General features: G+C 48.6%; 1 protein-coding gene across 2 annotated transcripts; it reads right to left on the minus strand.

Moving 5' to 3' along the window:
* Ctsb (cathepsin B) lies at nt 1–22,135 on the minus strand. Of its 2 annotated transcripts, XM_057786306.1 has the most exons (10): nt 21,986–22,135; nt 10,074–10,223; nt 9,519–9,604; nt 8,031–8,145; nt 7,029–7,147; nt 4,650–4,735; nt 4,244–4,390; nt 3,699–3,815; nt 1,388–1,516; nt 1–937 (listed from the first exon to the last, which is right to left on the minus strand). In XM_057786306.1, the coding sequence occupies exons 2-10, from the start codon at nt 10,197–10,199 to the stop codon at nt 840–842; spliced, it is 1,023 nt and encodes a 340-aa protein (XP_057642289.1). In that variant the 5' UTR covers nt 10,200–10,223; nt 21,986–22,135; the 3' UTR covers nt 1–839. The 2 variants fall into 2 exon arrangements, with proteins under 2 accessions (XP_057642289.1, XP_057642290.1); XM_057786307.1 differs by lacking the exons at nt 7,029–7,147; nt 9,519–9,604; nt 10,074–10,223; nt 21,986–22,135 and having other exon boundaries at nt 8,031–8,104.
* Between the last annotated feature and the right edge of the window lie 4,386 nt (nt 22,136–26,521).

Genomic DNA, 26,521 nt, shown 5'->3' on the forward strand with positions numbered 1-26,521 from the left:
CAGAGGGAGAACTGGTTTATTGGCACAGTCAATAAACTTGTTAAACTGACAGGGTGAAGTGGTGACTCTACAACATAAAAGAGGGTTCTTGCCAGACTAGCGTCACTGTGGTGTCTGAGGTCAGTAGGTCACCCAGCAAACCAGGACCACTTGTTTTAAGCCATACAATTAGGAGAGAATCTGTAGAAGTAGTACAGCTCTTCAGCTAATTAGACCTGTTTGTTTGTTTCACATACTCAGTTGAGGTGCACAAAAAAATAAAAACTCCTATTGAAAAAGCATTGGCTGAGGACAAGACCAGGGAGGGCTCGCCACATCACCAATGTGGCGATGGACAAAGGTGTCCTGGGAAAAGGTAGCTTTCTCCAGAGAACTGCACCAGGCAACATCAATGCTTGCCACCGACTAAGGAAGTGACTGGCTTCAAGGTGCAGCTGACAGGTGGCATTTGTCCTCATCATGAAGTTGGTGTTCCATTCTTTTGGAAAACTTGCAACCAAAGCCTATCCTGCTCTGGAGAAACCGGGGTGGGGGTGACAGGGGTGGCAGGCAGAGCCTCAGCAGTAGGCACTACAAACAGCACTAGTCTAGGGGGAGGCTAGGATGCAGGCTGTGTCACTGCCGTGGAACAGGCTGGGAGGGAGCCAGCTAAGGACAGAATGAAGAGGACAGCTCTGATGGCAGGTCGCTCTGGACCAGTTGCTCAAGCCTCAATGGAAGCTTCGTGAATCGTAGGTGAATTCAATGAATCAAAGACTGTCCTATCTGCCTCACTCCCAGCCTGGGCAGCTAAATTTAGGGGAAATTCCCTAAGGACTAGCCAGCCGGGTCACAGCACATTAGAATCTTCCCCAGTACTGGTCAGTGCGAGGGATCCCAGCCACAATTTCTGATTCAATTCCACAGTGGTCTTCTCCTCTGAGGATTTTAAAGAGGCCTGGGGAGGAAAAAAAAAATAACGTGCTTTCAAAGTATGCTCTGGGTTTGGTCTAACCCTTGCTTTTAGATGGTGTCCCACTCTGTAACCCAAGCTGGTCACAAACTCCACCCTTCAGCCTCAGCATCCTTAGTGTTTCAGCCACAGGAGTGCAGGGATTACGGCCACCATGTCCAGCAGCCTTGGGTCTTGACACCTGTTGGTATACTCAGATGCATCCAGACCTAGTGGTGAGTCATGCGGCCCCCAGCATCATCTAAGAGACATCCCTTAGTTCCCTTCACACGCTGCCTGTGCAATGGAACCTGTATACAGAACCATGAGGAGCTGGGGCTCAAAATGGTCCAAAGTATCTATTCACTTAGGCAGTCAGGGCCACACTTCAGGCCACAGTGGAGCAAAGGGGCTCATGGCTCATTATGTAGTCTGAGGAAGAGGACGGCTACTCACCATTATCACCCCAGTCAACGTTCCAAGAGTTGGCTACCAGCCAGTAGGGGACTCCATTCTCTACTCCCCAGCCCAGGATGCGGATGGCGTGACCACCCAACACGTCACCGGCCACATGCTTGTATACTCCTGAGGAAGAAAAAAGGCAGTCCTGACTACACACAGGCTACTCCCTGCCCAGAGTCCCCAGAGACAACTGGCTACCCAGTCAGAAGCAACAGGTTGACAGGAACCAATCATTCCCCTACACAGAAATCTCTAGAAGACTGGAGAAGGGCTCAGGATGTGCAAGGTCATGGAATCCCAGGGAATGGCACTATCTGAAAGAATTAGAAGGATAAGGGATGTGGTTGTGGTCTTGTGTCAGTGGGGGTGGGTGTTGAGGTTTCAAAAGCCAGGCCTAGTTGTCTCTATCCTGTCCCATACTCTCTCCCCACCCCGTCTGCCTGTGAACTGAGATGCAACTCTCACTGTTCTGGCATGTGTGCCAGCATGCTCCCTGCCATGATGATAAATGGACTAAGCCTCTAAAGCTGTAATCCATCCCCCATTAAATGTTTTCTTTCACAAGAGTTGCCTTGGCCATGGTGTCTCGTCATAGCAATAGAACAGTGAGTAAGCAAAGGAGTGTCTCTTCACAGCAGCGGAACAGTGACTATGACAAGGGTATCTATAGTGTCAGGACATTTTAACTATACACATATGTATGCGCATATATGTACAGAAGGTGTGTGTGTGTATGTTTGAGAAAGGGTCTAAGAGGCCCAAGTTGGTCTCAAACTCATAATCCTGCCTCTGCTTCCTGAATGCTGGGATTACACATGGCTGCCAGTATACCTGACTAAGTGTGTGTGTGTATTTTGAGGAAGGGTCTTATTAAATAGCTTAGCTGACTTGAAACTCACTGTGTAGACCAAGCTAATCTCAAACTCAGCGGTCTGCCTGCCTCTGCCTTTTGAGTGTTGGAATTATATCCACCATGACCGGCACTGTAGAAATATTTTGGGAAGCCCAACACACTTGAGTATGCAAATTAATATTAAAATAGGATCCTACAAAAATATCATTTGGTTGGCTTTAAAATAAAGATCCACCTTTAATCTGGGTCTGATCTACTGGCAGCCTATAGGAAGGACATGAAAGAAGGAAGCGCTCTCTCTCTCTCTCTCTCTCTCTCTCTCTGCCTGCTTGTTCTCACTAGCAAGTCCATTCTTTCACATATTAGACTTCTTTGGGATTCCGGTGTATACTTAAGACCAGCTTAGACATCCAGCCTTGTGGACTGAACAACTAATGGATTCTTAGACCTTCCATTTATAGACAGCCATTGTTGGACTATCTGGACCATAGCCTATAAGTCATTCTAATAAATTCCCTTTAGATAACTAGATGGAGAGAGGGGGGAGGGAGAAAGAGAGATGATAGATAGATAGATAGATAGATAGATAGATAGATAGATAGATAGATAGATAGGTAGGTAGGTAGGTAGGTAGGTAGGTAGATAGATAGATAGATAGATAGATAGATAGATAGATAGATAGATAGATAGATAGATAGATAGATAGATCCATTCATTCTGTAAGTTCTGTTCCTCTGGAGCAGTGTTCTCAACCTTCCCAATGCTGCAGCCCTTTAATACAATTCCTTGTGTTGTGGTAACCCTCCAACCATACAATTATTTTTGTTTCTACTTATAAACTGTAATTTTGCTACTGTTACAAATCATAATGTAAGAATCTGATATGCAGGATGTATTTTCACTGTTACAAACTGACCCAAAGGAGTTGGCCGGTTAGCTCAGTTGGTTAGAGCGTGGTGCTAACCAACTGACCCAAAGGGATCACGACCCACAGGTTGAGAACCACTGCTCTAGACGACCCTGACTATACAGATGCTATGAGTTGCTAATCACAAGTCACATTTGTGATCCCGGCTACGTGGAAGGCTGAAGTGACCTAGGCCTTTGCAAAGATAAAGAATGACAATGTCAAATGTAGATGAGACACAAGGACAGGAGTGGCTGCTATGGCTGCTATGGACGGACAATCATCCGCAGAGCAGGGGGCTGAGCTGGGTTGCAGGGATGGAAAGGAGCCCTAGAGAAGCCCTGTGGAGACTACGCTCAGAAGGAGTCAGTGAGCACAGCAGTGGGAAGCCGTGACCGTCATCAGACGGGCACCATCAGCTGACTATCTATCTGCCCGGAAGAGTGGGGAGGGAGGTTGAGTCCCAGGGATCTGCTCTCTCAAAGCCTCTGCCTACCTCCCAGTGATACCTACTGGCTCATGTGGACCCTGGAGTCAATAGATACCTGATTTGTAAGTCAAGAAGTCTGAATACACAGTGAAGGCACCCTCCACTGGGCCATTTTTGTAGATTTCCGCCATGATCTCCTTCTCACTGTTAGACACGCTGTAGGAAGAGTACCCTGCAGAAGGAACAAAGTGAGTGAGAAGGTGCCTCCAGCCTCTCTAGCCCTCCAGAAGAGGCCAAGAAGACCATACGGTTTAAAACCAGGTTCTAACCCTTACGAAACAATGGTCTGCCTAGTCCCCTAGAGCTCAAATGGGCTGAGGCAGGGCAGAGTACGGACCAGAGTATGGAGTGTGCAGCTCTACCCGGGAGCCAGGTGTGAACTACTCGACTTCCCTTCTTCCTGCTGCTCTGGGAGTTTCTCTGTGTAGCCCTGCTGTCCTGGAACTCTCTCTGTAGACCAGGCTGGCCATGGACTCAGATATCTGCCTGCCTGTCTCCCAAGTGCTGGGATTAAAAGCACACACCCCCACCACCCCTGGTGCTGGCTTCTTAACACTCAATGGCACTGGCCTCCTCTCCCCTCAGCAGGCTCTGACTTACCGTAGTGCTTATCTTCTTTGTAGGATGGGGAATAGCCAGCCTCACAGCTCTTGGTACACTTGGGAGTGTCTCCTCCTTCTCCAGTGCACTGGGGCCGGGAGCCATTGACATGGTGCTCACAGGGAGGTATGGTATATGGTAAGCAGCCTGAGAGATGGAGAGGACAAGATGACATCAGCCTGCAACCCACAATGCAAGGCTTCCTTCCCCAGGCCAGGTAGAGCTGGGATGCAGCCAGACCATGTCTACTTCCCGTGGGGGCTGCTCCTGTACTGAAGATGGTCTGGCTAACTATCAATCAGCTGGCCCCTCTACCGCTGACTCTCCCTTTACAACAGAAAAGGAAGCCACCAACACCTGCCCATGAAACCCACCTGAGAGACAGGGGTTGTAGGCACACACTCACCTACATGGGAATTGTAGAGTCCACCAGAAACCAGGCCTTTTTTGGTCCAGAAGTTCCATGCTCCAGAGGGATAGCCACCATTACAGCTGGAAAAGAGCATCTATCAACGCTGAGCTAATTCCAGCTTTTCCCACACATCACGGCAAATATCAAGGGAATACACGGTCCTCACAAGACTCCTCTCACAGCCTGATATCCCGATTCATCCTCTCGCCACTGTCCTTCCACCAGGGACTCGATTCAGCTCCATTTCTGTCTACAAGGACCCTCCAGGACACAAGGACTCCCTTTTTTCCATGTCCATATCAAACTGACCTTCAAAGCTCCCCTTTCTGGAACAGTGGTTCTCAAAACTGCACAAGATGTTGTAAGTCTCTGAGCATAGTAGTCCCCTCCCTTATCTGTAGTTTAATTTCTTTGTCTCTCTCTTTCTTTGAGACAGGGTCTCTCTATGAAGTCTTGGCTGTCCTAGCACTTATTCCCAAGTGCTGAGACCAAAGGCATGCACCACTACACCTGGATAGTTTGATTTCTGAGGTTTTAGTTATACCTTCAACTAAGGTCCAAACATATTAAGTGGAAAATTCCAGAATTAATTCCTCAATTTTAACTTGCACACTCTTCTGAGTAGCATGATAAAATCTCACACTCCCTGGTCCACTCAGCATAGAACATCAATCATCCTTGTCCGGAGTATCCATGCTGTATAAGCTATTATCTCTAGTCAACTAAAAGCTATCTTGGTTATCAAATCCACAGCTGTGTGTTGTGGAATATCAGTTAAAGATGTATTGCATTTATTTATGCGTGGAATATTTAATGATGCAAAGATGTGTTGCATTCTTTTGTTACATTTGTTTAACGCTGGAAAGCTTTGTTACTTTGTCTAAAATACCTGACTGGTCTAAGAAAGAGCTGAACCATCAACAGCTAGGCAGGAGAGAAATGGTAGGTGGGGCTGCCAGGCAGAAAAAATGATTAGAAGGAGCTAGAAAAGGAGGAGAAGAGGATGCCAGGGACCAGCCACCCAGCAACACAGCCAGCTACGGAATAAGAAGAAAAGAAAGAATTAGAATAGAGAAAGGTAAATGCCTAGAGGCAAAAGGTAAATGGGATAATTTAAGTTAGCAAAGCTGACTAGAAACAAGCCAAGCTAAGGCCAGGCATCTGCAAGTAAGAATAAGTCTCCATATATTTATTTGAGAGCTAGGTGGTGGCCCCCAAAGAGTGATGAGTAAAAAGCCAACAACAGCTGTGAGGCTGTGGTGTGGGTTTAAGTAATCCTTGACGGTCAGTTCTAAGAGCGGAGATACTGGCAGCTCAGGCATGCCAAACTGAAGCTGGAAATGCCTTCTTCATGTGAAAAAGCACAAGTTCTGAACTTAATGAGAAAAAGTACATCATAAACCGAGGTTGCTAAGATCTACGGTAAGAATGACTCTCCTATGCCTTACATCATGAAGAAACAGGGATTCATGTTGGCTTTACTGCCACCTGTTGGACTCTAAAGAGTTATGGCCGCCAGGCGATGATGGTGCACGCCTTTAATCCCAGCACTCGGGAGGCAGAGGCAGGCGGATCTCTGTGAGTTCGAGGCCAGCCTGGTCTACAAGATCTAGTTCCAGGACAGGCTCCAAAGCTACAGAGAAACCCTGTCTCGAAAAACAAAAAAAAAATAATAATAAAAAAAAAAAAAGGAGTTATGGCCACAATGAACATATGTTCAGCTAAGATGGAAACAGGCAGCAGGCAGATAGAGGATTATGCCCCTGGTTTAAGACATCTACTTGGGGCGGGGGCAAGGGGAGCTGGAGCGTTTGCAAAATGATGTCTGGTGTCCTTTGCAGCTCCAACGCACTAGGCAGAATATAGAAGAATGGGGCTCTGTCTGGGGAGAGGTGGGACTAGCTTGCTGCTCTCACACTATTGGGGTAAGGCCCACACACATTCCTTTTGGAACTTTCAGGAATGTCTAACCTGCACCACTGCTACAGGCTAAGGGCCAGGGGACCCTGGTGAGCACTTGAGTTACAGACTGAGTTTAGTGTGACCCCCTCCTCCCCAGCTGGGACCTGTCATCCGTATAGAGCAGACTGGTAGACTTCTCTGAGTTGAGGGGTAAGGGAAGTGATGGGGGACAAGTGGGACAAGAGCCAGACAGGGAACAGAAAGTAAGCAAAACCTTCGGAGAACATATTCTGCCAAGACTCTATGTCCCGAGAGGCACAACAGCAGCAGCTATAACAAGTCTGCCTGCAGACTCCCATGTCTCCCTCTGTCCCCGCCTTGAAAACAGCTTTCCGCTCCCCAGGGAGCCCTGAGTTACTCAGTACAAAGGAAGGGTCTAAGGGTTTCCAGGAAGAGGTGCCCAATAATTACCCGTCCCCACACTGGAAACCACAGCAGGTGAGCAGGTCCTGAGCAGACACCTCCACGTTGACATGGCCATTGGTGTGGATGCAGAGTCGGTCAGACATGGCTTCCACCGCCCCGAATGCCTGTAGGAATAGTTAGTCAGACCTGGTGAGGCGCCCGTCTTAACTAAAGCAAGGAGGGTCCTGGACAAACTCCATCTTTTCCCCTAACTCTCCCTTCCAGCTTGTGCTGGCTAATTCCAGTTTGTTCCAAACCCACTCTCAGCTTCCACTTGGCAGGAGTCTGAATTAAAACAAGCTTGCACCCTCAGGAACATCCACCCATAAGCCTGGTCAACAGGAATTCCACACTGAGGGTCCCAAGATTGTCCCCTGAAGTATATGGAATCTTCTGAATGGTGAGACCCTTTCGATGTCAGGTGAGGTTCACACTTAGCATTAAAGAGACCAATCCAAGCCTGGCTGAGGACTTGGTTTACAAGGAGCAAATTCCAACAGAGAGCAGATGGGAGCCACCATAGGCACAGGAGGGCGACAGGGAGTCAGTAGGACCGAAGTGGTCCATTTGGGGCAAATGAAAGAACCGTGTGGATGGGCAGCAGAGATGGCCACCCAACACTGGGAGCATATTTAATGTCACTGGACTACATACTTAGTTAAGAGGGTTGCATTTTCTGTCATTCATATTTTGCCACAGTTCAAAAACCACAGACTAGCTCACAGACGGAACACCCATGAAGCTGTATTGCATCAGAGCAGATGTGTTTACTGAGGAACACGGCTCCACAGCCTGTTCCTGGACCTCGATCTCAGGACCCCACTGTATGTCCATCATCCACTTCATCCCTGAAGCAATTCCCAACCACAAGGGTCAGAAACCATAGCGACGGAAAGAAACTGACTCCAATATCTCCTCACTTGGCCTCGTCCCATCTGGTCCCTCCCTAGATACCCCATCACATCCCAACCAGACTTCAGGAAGCCGGCCCCACCAGCAGGGTCTTACCCAGCAAGAGCCGCAGGAGCCCTGGTCTCTAATCTGTTTGATAGTTGGGCAGTTGGGCCACTGTTCCCGTGCATCGAAGTTTTCAGGCAGATCCATGTCCTCAGCGAACCCAACTCTGGGGCAAAGAAGGACTCTGTTAGAAAGCGCAATTTCCTCCCCTATCCCTGAGAGGACAGGTAAAGAGCAGCTGTCCCTGGATGGACTGTCTATCCTAGAGAGGTGGTGAGACACAGGCAGGTGTCCTTTGCCACTTTACACTGTCCAGTGAGACTCAGCACTGTGTACACACCCCTTCCTACTCTCTCTGTCTCTGTCTCTCTGTCTCTCTCAGTCTTTGTCTCTCTCAGTCTCTCTCTCTCTCTCTCTCTCTCTCTCTCTCTCTCTCTCTCTCTCTCTCAGACAGGGTCTGACTATGTAGCCCAGGCTAGCCTGAACTCCTTAGTAAATATTGGAGTAACAAGCATACCCCATCATGCCTCATTCAAACCACTTCAGCAACACTAATCCTTCAGGTTTATTAAGGCTGGTGTAGTGGAGGTGCATTTTTACCTGTGCCTTAGTCTTTTCTTTTAGATTTATTTATTTAGTGTACGAGTGGTTTGCCTGCATGGATGTCTGTGCACTCTCTGTGTGTGCCTGGTGCCCTCAGGTCAGAAGATACCAGATCCCCTAGAACTGCAGCTACGGATGTGTTTGAGCCACCATATAGGTGCTAGGAACTGAACCCAGGTCCTCTGCAAGAGCAACAAGTATTCTTAAGCACTGAGCCATCTCTCCAGCCCTGGGATTCATTTTATTTTCCTTGAACGGGCATTTAGCAATACACGAGGGTGTTATGTGCCTACCCTAGATGGTACAGCTGTCTACAGAAACCATTCCAATTCTCTCACTATGTCTGCAGATGCAGCTCAACGGCTGAGCGCCTGTCAAGTCAAGCATGTGTAAGTCCTCAATTTGATGCCCATGACTGGGGTCGGGGCTGGATGTAGAGGTGCATTGTCTGGCAGGAAGATCGTGAGTTCAAGGCCATAGCAAGACCCCTCAGGGCACAGTGTAGCTGTGTGGCTGTAATCAGAAGAGAGAGCCAAGCAAAGTCCTGCAGTATGGGCCTGTGATCCTGTACAAATATTGCCCTGATTTTAAATGCTTCTAATCTCTTCCCACCTAATGTGGAATTTTAAAATATTAAACTGTGCCTTGCCTACAGCCTGACCTGAGTTAGATAACATCATCACTGTCATGTACCAACACTTGATTACCTCATGCTTGACAGACATCCTAATCCTTGCTGAGAAGAATTCTACACGAGTATGCCCACAAGGTAGTAAATCCAGATTTTGAGGCAGTCTCTGCAGCCCAGAAGAGCACACCTAGGGAATCCAGAGAGGGCTTCCTCTACCTCTGCCTACACCCTAACACTAGTACTACTGCTCACAAGCCAATATGCAGGGGCAGTGTCTATTCTGGGGGGGGGGGGTGGTCACTCACCTTTCAGGCAGCTTGGGTCCACCCAGGATGGTACCACACAGCTTCTTCAGGTAGCTTATGTCAACATTGTAGAAGTTTCGTCCAGCCTGAAAGAGAGTGACACCAGGACAGTCACCCATGGGAGGTTTCCCGGGACGGTAGGCCAAGGGTCTTGCCCAATTCTGGGAGCTACAGGAACAGGCAGAGCGATTCAGGGTCAGCACTGCTCTCAGACCGTCATGTCTTCTCTACTCTGCTATAGGTTGTTACCAGGAGAACCTGCCCAGATTGGAGGAAGTGATGGCATGAAGTACTACCAAGGAACCGCCTCACCTTCCAGGGTAGTTTCCCTAGGGTCAACCTGATTTGGGAGTTCACTATCCCTCCACACACCTCCATGTACAAGTGTTCACACATGTGCATACTCCCATGCACACAACGTGGAGCTCAGAGAGGAAGCTTCAACTTCCAGAAAATACTGTCCTAAGGCCAGTTAGTCACCTCAGAGGCAGTGTGCACAAGGTGACTCAAAGCAGGGACCCACGGAAACGGACGGGAGATAGCAACACTGCCCACCTGCCATGTTGTATTTCGTTTGTTGATATAGTTAATCAGGTCATCCGACAGTGGGTGAAAGGAAGGACTGTTGTGGGCACTCGCCAGTGCCAGCAGGCAAGAGAGAGAGATCAGGGACCACCACATTCTGGAAGCTGGATCTGCACCCACCTAAAAAAAAAGGACATAGGTAACATCAAAACAATTTCTACACAAGGACACTGCTCAGGCCTCCTGGCTACCTTTATGGCCCCAATACGAAGTCGGGTTTCATGGGATCCTGTAACACAACACTTGACAATATGCATTTCCCCTCCTGGCTTTTAAAACTATCTAGACCTGATCAACAACTAAGTTTAAGAGATTCTTTCAGTGCTCTAGAAGGACAGCTATCCTGAAGCTGGATGTGGTGTAAACCCCGCACTGGGGAAGTCAGGGGGATGAAAGTTCAGCCTGGGGGCTGGAGAGATGGCTCAGTGGTTAAGAGCACTGGCTGTTCTTCCAGAGGTCCTGAGTTCAATTCCCAGCAACCACATGGTGGCTCACAACCATCTGTAATGAGATCTGGTGCCCTCTTCTGGCCTGCAGATGCACATGCAGACAGAACACTGTATACATAATAAATGAATAAATAAATCTTAGAAAAAAAAAAAGAAAGAAAGTTCAGCCTGGGCCATGTAGCTACAACCTGCCTCAAAACAAACAAAAACCAGTCAGTCTGTGTGGGTGTGTCCTAAGGGGAGCCAATGGGTAAGGAAACTAAGAGGAGTCGTGTTCATAACCTCACTTAAAAACATTTGAAATGAATTTGCTGCATGTATGTGTGACCATGTGCAGGTCTAAGGACATGAGGACTGGGAACCAGTTCTCTCCTTCTACTTCAGGCCTGAGTCATCTCCCCAGTTCTGCAAGCTCCACTCCTGGCATATTTCAAGCCAACAGAAGCTGGACTGGGGTTCGTTGCTGAGAACTAAGGAACCATACTGAATATGCCAGGGGCACCAGGCTCTCAGGAGCCCCTCTGGTTTTTCCTGTCAACCAAGGGCTTTGCTTCCGGCTCCTGAGAAGGAAAACTTATTACATCAATACCTTGGCCTCTGGACCTTGTGAACTGGTTTCAGAGTCAGGAGACCAGCCATTTCCTGCTCAAACCATGAGTCACCCTCTTGAGCAAGTAGCTTATAAAGGCCAGGTCTTTCCTGGGTATTGGCAGCTGGGGCTGGGCCTAGAGGGAGCAACAGTAGATGTGGGTGGGGCTGGGACCCTGTCTCGACTATAGGACTTACAGAAGCAAGTGCACTAAGTCAGGGTCATGTGTTGTAAGGACACTGGAACACAGATTTACACACTTAGAAAACTTTTGGTGGAGTGGGAAGTTAAGACAGGATCTCACTTAGCCCAGGTTGGCCTGCCTCTGCTTTCTGAGTGCTGGATCATAGGCATAAAAGCATACTGAAGGAAAACTAAAAACTCTCATTTAAGTTCAAGCAACAGAGTTGGGTCCTCAATGTGTTACAATGATGGTAAGTCTGGTGTGTGTGGTGGTGGTGAGGGGTATTGAGCAACAACTCAGCCATAAGAACAATGTGTATGGACAGAAAGACTATTCTGAAAAAGCTCCCATGAAGGCCTTCTGGACATCATGATATATTATAAAATGCCTGGTAATACTAGCTCAGAAAAGTTCCATTAAAAAAAAAAATGTCAGACTACTCAAAACTCATCTTGGGTATGGGGAAAAAGCGTGTGTGGGCCAGGGAAAGAGGAAGTGACAACACACTCCTGCAGATGTGCTTGCACAGCTGGCTGCCCATCCCGGGAAAACAAGGAGGGCCAACTATGCACACCTGGCGACATCAAAACATGCAAGCCTGAGCAGGTTTGTGAGGCATGCTTGTAACCCTAGGGCTCTGGAGGCTGAGACATGAGGAGCAAGGGTTCAAGGCTAGCCTGGGCTACACTAAGTAAGATACACAAAACAAAACAAGCAAAAAGCCCAAACAAAACTAACTTCCTGGAAAGCCTAAAACTAGCATAAAACAAAACCTGTTAGGCGGCACATTAAAATTAAAAGTCTTATGCTGGTGGGATGGCTCTGCTGGTAAAGGGACTTGCAGCCAAGCTCAGGGACTTGAGTTTAATTTCCTGCTTGATGAAGGAGAGAGCTGACTCTTACAAGCTGTCCTCTGACCCCCACGTGCACACGCACAACAAATAAACAAGTCTTCATAATAAAAACAGCAACCAAGATATATGGGAAAAGCAGTGCTCCCATTAAAGGCTTTGTGTCCTCCATAAAACAAGACTTGAACGTCAGAGGACTAGGGGCTGAAATGCAGCCGAGCAGAACATGGGCTTAGCATAGATGAGACTCCGGATTCCAACCCCAGCACCACACACTCTCACATCAGAACACAGGATAGGAAAATGGATGTAGCAAGCACAGAAAAAGTGCAAATGGCCAAGGCAGATATGAACGTGTTCAGTCTCAGGGAGGCATAGGTGAAATCGAGAAGCTGTCAGTCTCAGAGGCCAAAGCAGGTTGCTTCTTCTCCTGGGGGGGGGGGGGGAGCAATAAGAGAAGCCAGCCTAGACCCGTCAACTGGAACCTACACACGTGACATCTGCATATGGACACTAGACATTTACTTGCTACACAGTGACCCCAAAACACACCGACACAAGCACCGAACACTTGAACACAAGCCTGTAAGTGAGACAAAAGTTCAACGGCATAGTAACTGGGAAATCACTGCAAGCAGCTAAACAGAGTTCAAACAGCCACCCAGAATGAACTAGCTAAGGGAAACCACACTGCAGAAATGAAGTATAAGCACCCCAGCACCAGTTAGGTGAGAAAGAAGCAGCAGATAACTGGGGGACACAGGGGCTGTGTCTGCTAGTGGGCAGGTCAGGGGCAGAGACACAGACCTGTGGTAAGGAGAGCACACACAGGCAGTGGCCGCATGCTCAGGGCTCCTTTTCCGTCTTGTACGGCTATGATGCACGAGTGCCTCAGGTGTGCAAAAGTTCGTGTGCGCAGCACTTGATTCTCAGTTAAAACAGGTGGGCTTAAAGTTGGGCTTGGTGGGAGGTCTTGGTGTGACCCCCACCTCATTTCTGTTTTTCCTTCTAGCTATGTAGGGGCTCCCTGACACAGGCATTCCTGCCATGACACTGGCACTATGGAGTGCTCCAAAGTAAGGGGCCCTGGACAGATGCCAAACCTGTGAGCCTCCCCCCACAAGACAGCGAGTTCTATAAACCCCCTTTCTTTACATGCCCAGCTTTGAGTATCTCTATAATAGTGAGAAATGGATTGCCACACGTATATATGTACAACTTACCCAACACTTACTGCCCCCACCTCCAGTGACTCATGGGAAGCCTGTCTCACATGGCCATGTGTCAGCCATCACATGACCTCCAAACCACCCTCTGACTTGTACTTGGCATCTTACCCTTTTTGTGTTTCTGTGTGCATGCATGTTAAACATATGCAAGTACAACATATGTGCAAGTCTCTGGAGCCCAGGACAACCACGGTGCTGTTGCTCAGGTGCCACCCAGCTTATTTCCAAACAGGGTCTCTCAATACCTGGACCTTACCAAAGAAGTGGGGCTGGCTGCCCAGTGAGCTGATTTCTGCCTTCCCAGTGTCCACACGGGTTGGTGGCATTACTCACTCCTGGGGAATCAAACTCAGACTCTTGTGCAAAGCCTTTACCAGCTAAGTCATCTCCACAACGGGAGGCCTGATACAGAAACACTGGCCTATCCACTCCCTAGGGTGGAAGTCTGGGCTAATGAAGGAGCTGGTAAGTATGTTAAGTTCTCCTATGTTGAAGAACTGACACCCATGGGTTCTCACCATACTGTGTGTGGAGAGTAACAGTGTCCCGAGATACCCTCTGGGGACGTGGCATCTGTTGAGCTGTTAAATATAAGCCGAGTAGAGAGGCGTATTTCCATGGTAACTTGAATGTTACAAAAGATGTCTTTGGTTTCTGTGGTGGCAGGCACTCTCATGCCCCCAAGGGTTCCCAGGACACTTTCTGGAAATTCATTTTCCATTGGTTCTACAGCCTACCTCTGACTACCGGACTTTATTTTCTCTACCGTCAGGGCTCTGCCTGACTGCAAACCTACGTACTGGGGCTTCAGTGACTCAGCTGTCCCCACTCAATGTCTAGCCTCACTCACACCAGAATGAACCCCAGGAAAAAGACTTCACCTCCCAAACCGAGATTCTCCGTTCCTCACTTAGCCTCCAGCTGCTGAGGAGGCCAGGTTCTGCTGGAGATGGGACACCAGGGTCTAGGTCTTGGTTCTGCCGCTGTCACCCTTGAACGCTGCCTTTCGCTGAGGCTCAGATTCTACACCTCCAAGGTGGGAATAAGCACCACGTTTCCATGAGGAGCAGAGGAGGTGACGGAGACCCTGCGTCAGTGCACACGTCCCACCCTCTCCCCACAACTCTCCCTTCCAGCTTGTGCTGGCCGATTCCAGTTTGTTCCAAACCCACTCCTCCATTTGGCAGGAGTCCGATTTAAAACAAGCTTCCATCCTTAGAAAAACCCACAAGCCTTGTCAAAAGGAATTCCACACCGAGGGTCCCAAGACTGTCGCCTGAAGTATATGAAGCTTTTTGTCCCCACCTAGTGCACTGAGTCCCCAAGAATGCCAGTCTTCCTAGGTATCACACACATAGGAACTTCGGTGACACAGCCAGTAGTGACAATGATAAGCTAAGTTGTCTGTAAGCCTGTCACGGGTTCCGTATCTTTGCCTGAAATAGCCCCTGGTTTTCACTTCCTCTACTTTAGCAAGCACTTCCCTTTATTTCCCAATTCTGTGATTTTTTTTGTGTTGTTGTTGTTAACAGAAAGTCTTTATTTCACAAAAGAAAGGGGTTGGAACAGACAAGTACATTTACCGCTAACCAGACTCCTCTTCCAGGTGTACAGATGGAGGGCAGTTATGGGCAGAATTTATTTCTAGCTCAGGTCAGCTGCTCCTGGGTTCCACCTTCTTTCCTTTCTAAATTATACAGCAATCGATGTCTCAATGTCCTGTTATTGCTGTCTCTCTACACAACACTGTCACGTGCACAGAACGGCTAGGGAACTGGTGATGCCGTCAACAGCAAAATGATTTCCCAAACTAGCTGAATGCCCTTCCTCGGACAAATATAGCCCCTGGGACTCAAAAAGAAGAAAATGGGATAAACATCCACAGAGAAACGGATGCCATGTGAAGGAAGCATCATGTAATGGAACCCTAAAAAACTGGGTGGAGGGGGCACAAGCTTGACAAAGAAAGCTTTCTTTGACAGGCACAGAGTCTCAGGCAGACTAGAGTCTACATCATGTTCTAAAGGCTATAAGGAGACAGAATATGTAGATCTCAAAGACCCACGGGCCACCTGCCGTGTCCTGGCACGGGATCTTCTGCTCTCCCTGACAGAGGTATAGGCTGACCTCTCCACGCCAGCTCTAAACGATCAGAAGCATGAAATGTCTTCATTTGCCAACAGCCACACACTGTGAGCATCCGTCACAGATGTACAGAGGAGCTCCATGCTAGGAAGGTGGGAAAACTGGATGGGGAGACCTGGGACCTCAGCACTGCATTTTATGAGTTTCTCTTCCATAAAAACAAACTTGTCTCAGCTTGGGCACCTGCTCCTCAAGTTTTGACCACTTCAGTCCACCCACAGAACAAGACTGTGCAAGCTTCGTTTCCTTTTGACTGGTTTGCTCAGTCGCTCCCCATGCTGGGACAGGTATGGTGGAAGCAGACATCCTAATCTCAAAGATGTGCAGGGCAGACCTGAAGGAGGCCAGAGACTCCCCCTTTTGAGAAGTCTGAATCACAGCCTCGATGTGGACTTGCAGATTTCACATCTTTGCTCCTAGTAGGGAAGTGTGATTGATTCATGGCTGACCGTTGAGAACAAAAACCAGCCTGGGGCTATCCACAGCACAGCTACCTTCTACCCAAGGCACATCTGGAAGGGGATGCTACCGACCTAATTCAGAGGCAGAATGCTTACCAGTTCAATTGAGAATATGCCCCCATAATAAGATCAGACCGTGGGCAGACCTATAGGGCATTTTCTTAATTAGCGATTGATGGAGAAGGTTCTATGAGAAAGCAGGCTGAGCAAACCATGAGGAGCAAGCCAGTAAGCAGCTCTCTTCCATGGCCTCTGCATCAGCTCCTGCCTGAGTTCCTGTCCTGATCTCCTTTCATGGTGGCTACGATGTGGAAGTGCAAGCCCAGCAAACCCTTTCCTCCCCAGCTTGCTTTCGGTCATGGTGTCTCATCACAGGAATAGCAACCCTGACTAGAACAGGCCCTCGGAGGAAAAACATTTCATTGTTGGTAGAAAATAAGACAATTTGACTGGACAGTAAACATTCCCAGAAGCTTTTGTTTTCCAGCTCTGTTCAAGACCTGCAGAAACACTCCCCAGGTGCATGGGGTAGTGTATTCCCCAAGTCTGCGCCTAAAACATACACAGTACAAGGCTTCTTAAAGATCTTGAGATGTAAATGAGAATCATGTTCTCTTCATCTCTAATTCGACTGCAGGGTAAACTAAGTTCCAGGCTGGTCGCACGGAGGCCCAAGCAGACATGTAAACGAGCAACAGAAATGCTCTGTGAGCTGGGCATCGTCTCCTTTCTTGGGGCCCCAGGAAGAAAGAATTCCTCTCCAGGCTAACAGAAGTGATGGACAGAGGTACTCTTTTGGACAGTGTCTCCCTGTACCAGGCTTGGGGCAGCCACCAGCAGGCAGAGCCATCAGGTACAACATCAGGTCTCTGCTAACTGGTTACATGGCTCTCTATGTATGCAGCAGTCAATGCTTACTGTTCCGGGGTAATTATCATCTTAAAAAGTATACAATCTGAGATCAGGGATGAGCTCAAGCTGGCTGAGTGCTTGCCTCGCTAGTTAGCATCCTGGGTTCAGTCCCCAGCATCACATTAAACCAGAGGTAAGGACATATGCCCAGAACAGCAGCTCAAAGAGGCAGGATACGGCTACACTGTGAACTACACTGTGAACTACACCGTGAACTACACCGTGAACTGCGGCCAGCCTCACAACACCTCTCCTCCCTACCAGGTCTCCTGATTGGGGTAAAAAAGTTATGACCATCATACAATTTGTAATAAAGTCTTATATGCTGATGTATATTCTACTATTTGATTATCAAAACAAAGTATAGCCTCAAACCCAGAGGGGATCAGTAAGTTGAGAACAAGTGGCAGGCTGCTTGAATCCTGAAATGGTTTTTCACCAGCACAAGCTGGCCAGCACCACCAGCCTTAGGCAAGCAGGAAGGACATGTGACTCCCATGGATGAGCACCTCCCGCCTGGGCCAGATCAGCAGCTCAGAGGGTCAGAGAGCAGCCAACTCTGCTGTGAGAGCAGATTGTCCAAGTGTTCTCTATGTTCTGCGGACACTAACTTGGCACTCGGCAGCCCCATTCTCTTCCTCCCTGCCTGCTGGAAAGCTGTATTATCTTGGCTAGCCTATAGAGTTACTGGCCCAGTAAAAACAGGTTACAGTAGAGATTACAGACCACAGGTCCTTCCCAGCCTTCAGCTTTTACAAAACAGTTCTGGGAAAAGCCCTCCAGTCTTGTAGAAGGCTTCTATTTCATGGATGAGGGAAACTAAGGCATGAGAGGAGACCATGGCCAAGCCCCGAATGGCTATACCTGAGTAGGCATGAAACCTTCTGGAGATCAAATTCCAGGTCACTTTCCACCATCATTTCCCAAGAGTCTCTAACAATTTGACAGACTTGCAGGTGACTTCGCTTTCCCATCTGCAAAGTCCCCCAACCTCACATACCTCCTGGATTTTAAAAACTAGGCCTTGGAGGATGGTTCAGCGGGGAAAGTACTATTGTACAGTCATGAGGAGCTGGGCTTGACTCCCGAGTGCCCACGTAAACGCTGAGGACCTGGTGGCCTGCATTTGTAATTCCAGCATTTGGAAGTCAGAGAAAAAGGATCCCTGCGGCAATCTGGCTAGCTAGACTAGCCAAATCAGTGAGCTCTGGGGTACAAGTAGACCTGCACCATGAAGTGGAGTGTCAATGCCTGTCCCCCGCTACCCACATACAAACACACAGACCTATTTAGAAACTAAATAGCAATAGAAACTAACTGCAGCTAAGCTCAGCTACCCAGGTTTATGACCTAAAGAACTCAGACAATTGTAGATGCATGGTGGCATCCATGCGTTAAGCTCAGCACCTGGAAGGCACAGGCAGAAGAAATAAAACTTGAGTTGATGGTCATACTTGGCTACATATCAATTTTGAAGCTAACCTGGGCTATATAAGATCCTGTCTCAAAAAAAAAAAAGAAAAGAAAAAGAAAAAAAGAAAATAAAATCCAAATCTAAACCCAAACTTTTTTTAATTTTTTGAGACAGGGTCACCATGTAGCCCTGACTGACCTAGAACGTGATACATAGATACAGGTTGGCCTTGAACTCTCAGAGGGTTGGGATTAAAATAGTGCACTATCACATTGAGCTAAAACCCTAATATTTAAAACAACAGCAACAAAATGAACATTAGCACAAGCGCTACCTGTGACCAACCACAAGACCAGGGAGAGCTTCATTAATCAAGACTTCGACAGCAATGAAGACACACGGACCATTCCAAAGCCATTACACTGCCAATTAGGGCCTGGTAAGATCTAACTGGGACATCGGAACAGGAAATCCTGAACTGCAAGGTGGCAGAGCCACAGAAGGGAGGGGATTTCACCGCTATCCAGCAGAACAAATGTGTGCAAGTCTCCATCCAGCAATTTATCCTATTTTGCTTTGCCCAAGAAGATTTACTGTGCCACTAGGAACAAGAGTGAAAAGGTAGGAGGAAAAGAAATAGAAGTAGGAAATTCTAACTGTCCTTCAGGTTAACACATTCAAGATCAGGTGTGGTGGTGTACATCTTTAACCCCAGCACTCAGGAGGCTGAGGCTGGTAGACCTCTGTGAGTTCAAGGCCAGCCTGGTTTACAGGACAGTCAAGACTCAAACAGACAAAAAAAAAAAAAAATGACTAACTAAATTTCCTGGGCATGACAGGTGTACAGCTGGGATCTCAGCACTTGGGAGGTAGGTAGGAGGAACAATAGGGTGTGGAGGCACGTGCCTTTAATCCCAGCACTCGGGAGACAGAGACAGGTGGATCTCTGTGAGTTCGAGGCCAGGCTGGTCTACAAAGTGAATAAAAAACTCCAAACTAATCTTCACCTACATATTGAGTTTGAGCTGGGCTACATGAGACCTTTGCCACACTCACCCTCTCCCCAACAAATTAAAATAAACATTAAATCTGCAGGCATCAACATTAGCAAATCTCATAAACTGGGTGAAAAAGACACATAGTACAATTAAATTACATAGAACAACTGTATACATTGTTCGTTGCAGATTGGATATATTGTATTTCAAGCACAGAAGTAGAAAAGAATGATAAGAAAAAGAACAGCTACCAAAGTCCTTATGAAAGACAAAGCAAGTCTAGGAACCAAACTGATCCCAATGAAACATGTCCCCTCAGAGGGAAGCACCCTACCTTTACCCCAAATCTGAGTCTGGGAGAATCAGGTCTCCAGAAAGGGGAGTTCAGCCTTGAAGCTAAAACTGAAGGGCCTTCTAGGAACGGTGGCCTATACCTTTAATCCCAGCACTGGTGAGACAGAGGCAGGTTTATCTCTGAGTTTGTGCACTCCGTCATGCTTGGGCCATCCTGGTCTACAAACCTAGTTTCAAGCTAGCCAAGGGCTACAAAGTGAGTGATAAGACCCATTCTCAAAAAAAAAAAAAAAAAAAAGACTAAACCAGGAGTGACAGCTCATGTCTATGACCTAGCATGTGGAAGGGTGAGGCAGGACTGTCCAGTTCAAGGCCTGCCTGAACCACAGGGCTTCAAAAAGCTGGGAGAGATGGAGGAGGAGACCGGCTCAAGCTGGCTAGGTATGGTATAGTCCAGGGGCAGAGTACATGATGAGCATGCAGAAAGCCCTGGGTTGGATTTCAGCACCTCAGACAAACCAGACAGTTCTATCATTGCAGCCGGAGCCACACCCCTAGAACTTCCACCATGCTCAATGTAGGGCGGAATATAAACTACAGCCATGAAAGGACTCCAGATGGATCCTCCACCCTTTCTTAGGCAGCTCAGCTCCAGGCTGGGACCAGGGATATGGACTGTTAGCTAAGCAAAGAGAGTTCTGAGATGATAGGACCAGGGATTCGGACCGTGAGCTAAGCAAAGACTATACAGACTTTTAAATACCTCACCTTTGCCAGCTGGCCCCATCACTGAAGTCCCTGGTTTCCTTTTTGACGTTCAGAAGTTCCACTGCATACAGTTCAACCTCACACATACCTAGTATTTTCCTTACAACAGACCATCAAAAGTCAGTTAGCCAAAAGGAGACTCTGACACCTAAAGGTTTCCACCCATACATACCACAAAGGGCCTCAGCCTAGGCTGCTGAACCAGCACCTCCATGGGGCAGTTCCAATCTGGAACCAAGAGCCTGACTAGTCTCAAATAGTCAACATCGAGAAGGGTACCGGAAGCCTCCGAGGCCCCCTGGCCTGGTGAAGCACAAATGTGAGCCCACCTATCGGCCCCAGCCCCCAGCAGTCCCTGCAGGCCCAGGATGCATGCTTTTTAAAGGAGCACAGGTCATTCCCTCCAGGGTGCCTTTTTTCCAAACGTGTCCTTCTTTGGGAGGAAGGAGGACTAGGAGGTGAAACAGTCTCACTCTGTAGTCAGATTGCCTTGGGATTCATTATGTAGCCCAGGCTAGATTCCAGTGCACAGCGATCCTCCTGTCTCAGCCTTCCAAGCGCTGTGATTGACTGGCTCTGGTATACCTCTGGGAGCTCTGGAGCTTTAGGCCACCGTGGCCAGACCTATGGGGTGCAATTCTCCCACGAGGGCTGCGAGGGACGGTGGGAGCACCTTCAGCAACGTTCTCCACACGCTACCCTTCTGAATCTGGATAGAACTCCTCGACCCTCTCAGAGGAGGCACCTGGGGAGCAGTCTTCCTCAGACACCAAGGGTTAAGCAGGCCCCTAGGGGACTAACTCCAATTCACCAATCTCCTGGTCTGCATGCCCAACACCCTGCCGGTGCAGACCTACCCCACGCCGCTTCGGGGCCAGCAGATTCCTGACTGATATTGTCCTGCATGTTCTTCTACCCCTCCACATTCCCATCATCTTGGTCATCCCCGTCCAGAGAAAGGGAGCGCAGCCCCAAGCACCCCTATCCTTTATTCCACTCCGCTTCTCTTCCTATTTCTCGGTTTAACTCTTCGTGCAGGTTCCACCCCAGCCACCCACCAGCTTCCTGTTCTCCATAGGACCGGTCTTTTAGGGCGCCAGGCACTGCGTGGGCTTGTGTGTGGTAAGTTGCCGGGGCAGATTCTTTAGAATAAGCCACAAACCTGGACTAGATGCAGGTCAATACCCGCCCTGAGCACCACTGAGACCCGGAGCCCGCGGGTTGGCAAGAGGGCCAGGGCCGAACCCTTCCCTGCAGGCTCCTCCCTCAGAGCTCCCCCAAGTCCCCAGCTCCGCCCTTGGAGTGCGCCAAGGCCACAGGAGGTACGCCGACCCGCGCGGGGTCACCAGGCCCGGCCCTAGGGGCGTGCAGGCCGCCAGTGCAGCTGGCCTACAGTGCCCTAATTAAGGAATCTTCTCCCCGCCGAGCAAGACCATTCTCGGTGCACAGCACCCAGGGCCGCGGAGGAACCGCGCCTGCGCCCTGGGCGAACGAGGGTCCTCGTCTCCGCCGCCCACGCGCCGTCCGCCCTCCGGCCCCAGCTAAGGTGACTTCTGTCGCGGAGCCACTGCGCCCCGAGCACACTCACCGAGCGCAGCGCTACAGCCCCGGCCTGCAGCCGCCGAGCCGAACCGAGCCGCACCTGTCCTCTCGGGCGCCCCACTAAGTACCCGGGCAGCTCCGCCCGCCGCTGGGCTGATTCACCACGTGACCAGTCGGCCGCGCCTCCACCCCCGCGCCGTCACCGGCTCCGCCCCTTCGTCCCGGGACTCCTAGCTGCTAATCCTCGGTCGGCCAGGCGCAGCTGGGGTGCTCCCGGAAGAAGTCGGTGGACTATCTGATCTCTCCACAGGACCAGAGATGCTCTCCAGGGATCCCCGCGGGAGCTCTGCCCCGGGAAGAAGTGACGTTGCCTACTGCATTCATCGGAAAGGCCCGGCGGGATCAGGGGTCTGGAAATGACTGGCGTCCCAGTGGAGCCTACTGGCCTCATATTCTGAAGCTCGGAGCATCCTGGTTTAGTGCTTGGGTTTAGGAATACTCAGACCAAGGAAGGTAATTAAAACTAGAACTGGGCTGGCGCAGTAGCCTAGTGGAGAGCTATTTCCTACCAAGCACAAGGCTCTAGGTTCAATACAAAATTAAAAAACAAACAAACAAAAACCACGTGTGTTATGAAATTCCAAACCCCTGCCAGGCCACTAGTCCCCCGTAGGAAACACCCCCCCCCCCATCTCCCTGTGTGGTAAGCTAGCCAATAAAGAAATTGGCCTATTTGGTCTGACAAGTCATAGCATCGCCCCACCCCCACCCCAGAAACGCCTTCAAGCACCCTCAGATCTCTCCAGTCCTTAGATCTACCTTGTAATATGGTAATGGCCCCCATGACATCATGGTGTTTTATAGCCAGGCTGTGTCTATAAGAAAACTATGGGTCGCGTAGATTCCAAGGCCCTGCTGGTGGGCTCCAAGTGAAGGGCAGGAGTGGAAGTATGGTTCTGAACCCTAGTTGAGTGGAATGTCCGAGGAATTCAGGAAACTTGCGGGGAAAGGCAGATCCAAGGTAAGCTGTCCCAGCTGCTGATAACAGGTGAAAACTGTCTAGGCGATTTAGTTTTGGTAAAAGGCCCAAATAAGAAGTCTCTTACTTGGCTGAATGCCAAAAAAATGTCCTTGGGCATGCCCAGAGCCTTGTACTTGCCTGAGGCTAGAGATACTTGAAGTGTCTAAACCAGAGGTGTCCCTGGTTTAACCACAACCAAAGGCTGGAGATGCCAAGAAGGGGCTCTATGTCTTTTTAGCGAACCCCTTTCCTGGACCCAAAGTGCAAAGACCTCTGACACCTGGGCTGACCAGCTCATATCCCCCCCCCCACTTCCTCCATCCATGAAACCCCCACTAACTCCCAGGCAGTGATGCTAAACACAATCCCACTCCCTCCCTCGGCCCTCTGCTGCCCAGGAGCTGGTCCCACTCCCTCCCTCGGGCCCTCTGCTTCCCAGAAGCTGGCCTTTTTTTTTTTTCTCCCTTAGCTCCCTACTGCATTTACCTCTCCTGTAAAACTCACTTTCTGTGGTCCATGAATCTCATTCTTCAAAACTGAGAGACAAGAACCCGAAAGCCTCTGGCTTGGGTAACCTTGATGGAGCCGGAAAAGGCTCCATCGAAGTCAGAACGTTAAGATATTCCCATATTACTGCCTGCTCTCATGGGACTGTCCTGAGAGCTGAGGATGCCAGACTGCAAGCCGATGTTTTGATACGTCATCCTCCACGTGGGCACAAATGGGAGGACACAGAATAAACCCTTCCTCTGTAATAAAACCTCAGATTTGCCGAGGGCCGTACGTGCATTATCACAGTGTTAGTAGAGAAGTTACCTTTGAAGCAAAACAATGATAAATGGTCAAATATGATGTGAGCGTGTAGGTCCAGTACTTGGGAAGTTGGGAGACCAGCCTGAGCTACCTGAGACCCCATCTCAAATGACCAATATCTCAGGTGGTAGAGTGTTTGGTTAATATGTGTGAAGTCCTGGGTTCCATCCCTGGCCCAACACAAATCTGACATAGTGGCCCACATACTCCTGAGGTAGAAGCAGAAAGATCAGAAGTTCAAGGACACAGCACCAGTTAGACGGCTGAGACAGTAAAAAGTGCTGGAGATCTTAGTTTGACCCCTGAAACCTACCTACAGAAGAAGGAGAGAACACATTCCAAAAAGTTGTCCTCTGACCTTCACACTCATGCCATCACACACCACACAGTTTAATAATAATGATTTCACAAGTCCAAAGCTGCTGGGCAATGGTGGTGCATGCCTTTAATCCCAGCAATCAGCGGGCAGAGGCAAGTAGATCTCTGTGAGTTTGAGGCTAGCCTGGTCTACAGCTACAGAGAAGCTCTGTCTTGAAAAAACCAAAAAGAACAAGGAGGAGGAAGAGGAGGAGGAAGAGAAAGAAAGAAAGAAAGAAAGAAAGAAAGAAAGAAAGAAAGAAAGAAAGAAAGAAAGAAAGAAAGACAAGAAGAAGAAGAAGAAGAAGAAGAAGAAGAAGAAGAAGAAGAAGAAGAAGAAGAAGAAGAAGAAGAAGAAAAGTTCAAAGCTATACTTAGCTCCATAATGATTTGTGGCCACAGCATGGGTTGCAAGAGACCCTGTGTTTCAAACAAATAACCAAATAAATAAACAAATACCAGAGTAGAATTTAGCCTTTCTTGGGATGCTGTGGGAAGCTTCAGGGAGGCAGTTATACCAGCATATTTAATTCCTTATTGCCCACATTGAATCTTCAGTCTTCAAAGGATGAGAATGTTCTGTGTTGTTCCCTGTTATTTACAACACAGTGCCTGAAAACAGGTAGAGAACACATACATAGACAATGAGTGTTCACAACAATGAAGTGAGCCAGTCGATGGTGACGCACACCTTTAATCCCCGCACTCGGGAGGCAGAAGCAGGCAGATCTCTATGAGTTTGAGGCCAACCTAGTCTACAGAGCTTGTTCCAGGACAGGCTCCAAAGCTACAGAGAAACCCTGTCTCAAAATACAAAACAAAACAAAACCAAAAAAAAAAAAAATGAAGTAGGCCTTGAAGGCAGAGTACAGTTTTACAGTTTCAGTGTCTCTGTTTTGTTCCCTGAATGTTCAGAGGGATCTCTGCCTGAGTGTGTAAAAGTATCTTCCTGCTGAACATGCCGACAGTAAAACTGGGCACACACCCTGAAGAAATGAAAACAGAGGTGCTCATAGAGATGTCACCAAACATGCACAGCAGCGTTGCTCACAAGAGCCTAGAGGTGGAAGCAACTCCTGGCCATCAGCTGATGCCTGGATAAACAAATGGCGTGTAATGGCAAAGCAGGGTGTTACTCAACCGTAAAAAATGAAGTGTTACTACATACACTGCGGATAAATCAACCTTCAGAAGACTCTGCAAAGTGAGGGCAGGACCACATGTCGTAGGTTGTACTTACAGCAAGTGTCCAGAGAAAGCCAATATTAGCAGTGGAGTAGTAATGCCTCAGGCTTGGGAGAAGAAACCTACAGGGTGTGCAGTTACACGAATTCTGAGACCCCAGGAGGGCTGCACAGCCTTGCGAAAGTCCTGAGAACTATAGACTCATACACTTCATTTTATTTCTAGGATTTTGAGGATTTTGGTTTTTTTTTTGGGGGGGGGGGTTGTTTGTTTTCTGAGACAAGGCTCTCTATGTAGTTCTGGCTATCCCAGAACTCACTGTGTATATAGACGAGGTTACCCTTCACAGAGATCCACCTGCTCCTACCTCCCCAGTGCTGGGATTAAAGGCATGTGTCACCGCACCCAACTGAACTGGGTGCATGCCTTCAGTGCCAGCTCCTGGGAAGCAGAGGCAGATGGATCTCTGTAAATTTGTAGCTAGCCTCGTCTACATAGTAAGTTCCAGGCAGGCACTGCTACATGGTGAGATCCTGTCTCAAAATAAACAAAAACAAACAAAAAGGTTATTCTGTGGGTTGACAGTGGCATTGGATGGCTTTAGCTTTGGCCAGTTCTATCTCACAGGGATGAACCCCACAAAGTGATTCCTTATGATAAGAGGAATCCCAGCACCCAGGAGACTGAGGCGGGAGGATCTCCGACTTGGAGCCAGCATGATCCCAGCAGAAAAAAATAGCTAGTTGTGGTGGTGCGTGCTTGTTATCTCAGCACTGAGGAGTCTGAGGCAGAAATTTAGGGCCAGCCTGGGTTACATAGTGAATTCAAAGCCAGCCTGGACTAATATGAGACCCTGCCTCTGTTTAAAGAAGAGAGAGGAAGAGGAGGGAAGGAAGAGGCAGCTCCAAGGATAAGATTATAGATCTTTGAAGGAAGATCTTTGCCCAGTCTGTATGAGATCCTGGGTTGGACCCCCAACACAACAACACATAATAATCACAATAGCAATAATCGTTTCTCTGCCTTTTACCAAGGGTTGGGTGTAATGGTGAAGATAATATTAATAATGATGAGATGACAGCAACAAGACAGGTGACAGGGAAACACTATCACCATCTCACAAAGATGACAGCATTAACACAACAGAACAAGTCAGCTTGCTTTTGCACAACCTACTTGGCCCAAGGCAGGAGGGAAAGAAAAACA

The sequence above is a fragment of the Chionomys nivalis genome, chromosome 12 (genome assembly GCF_950005125.1).
Source record: "Chionomys nivalis chromosome 12, mChiNiv1.1, whole genome shotgun sequence".
Lineage (NCBI taxonomy): Eukaryota > Metazoa > Chordata > Mammalia > Rodentia > Cricetidae > Chionomys > Chionomys nivalis.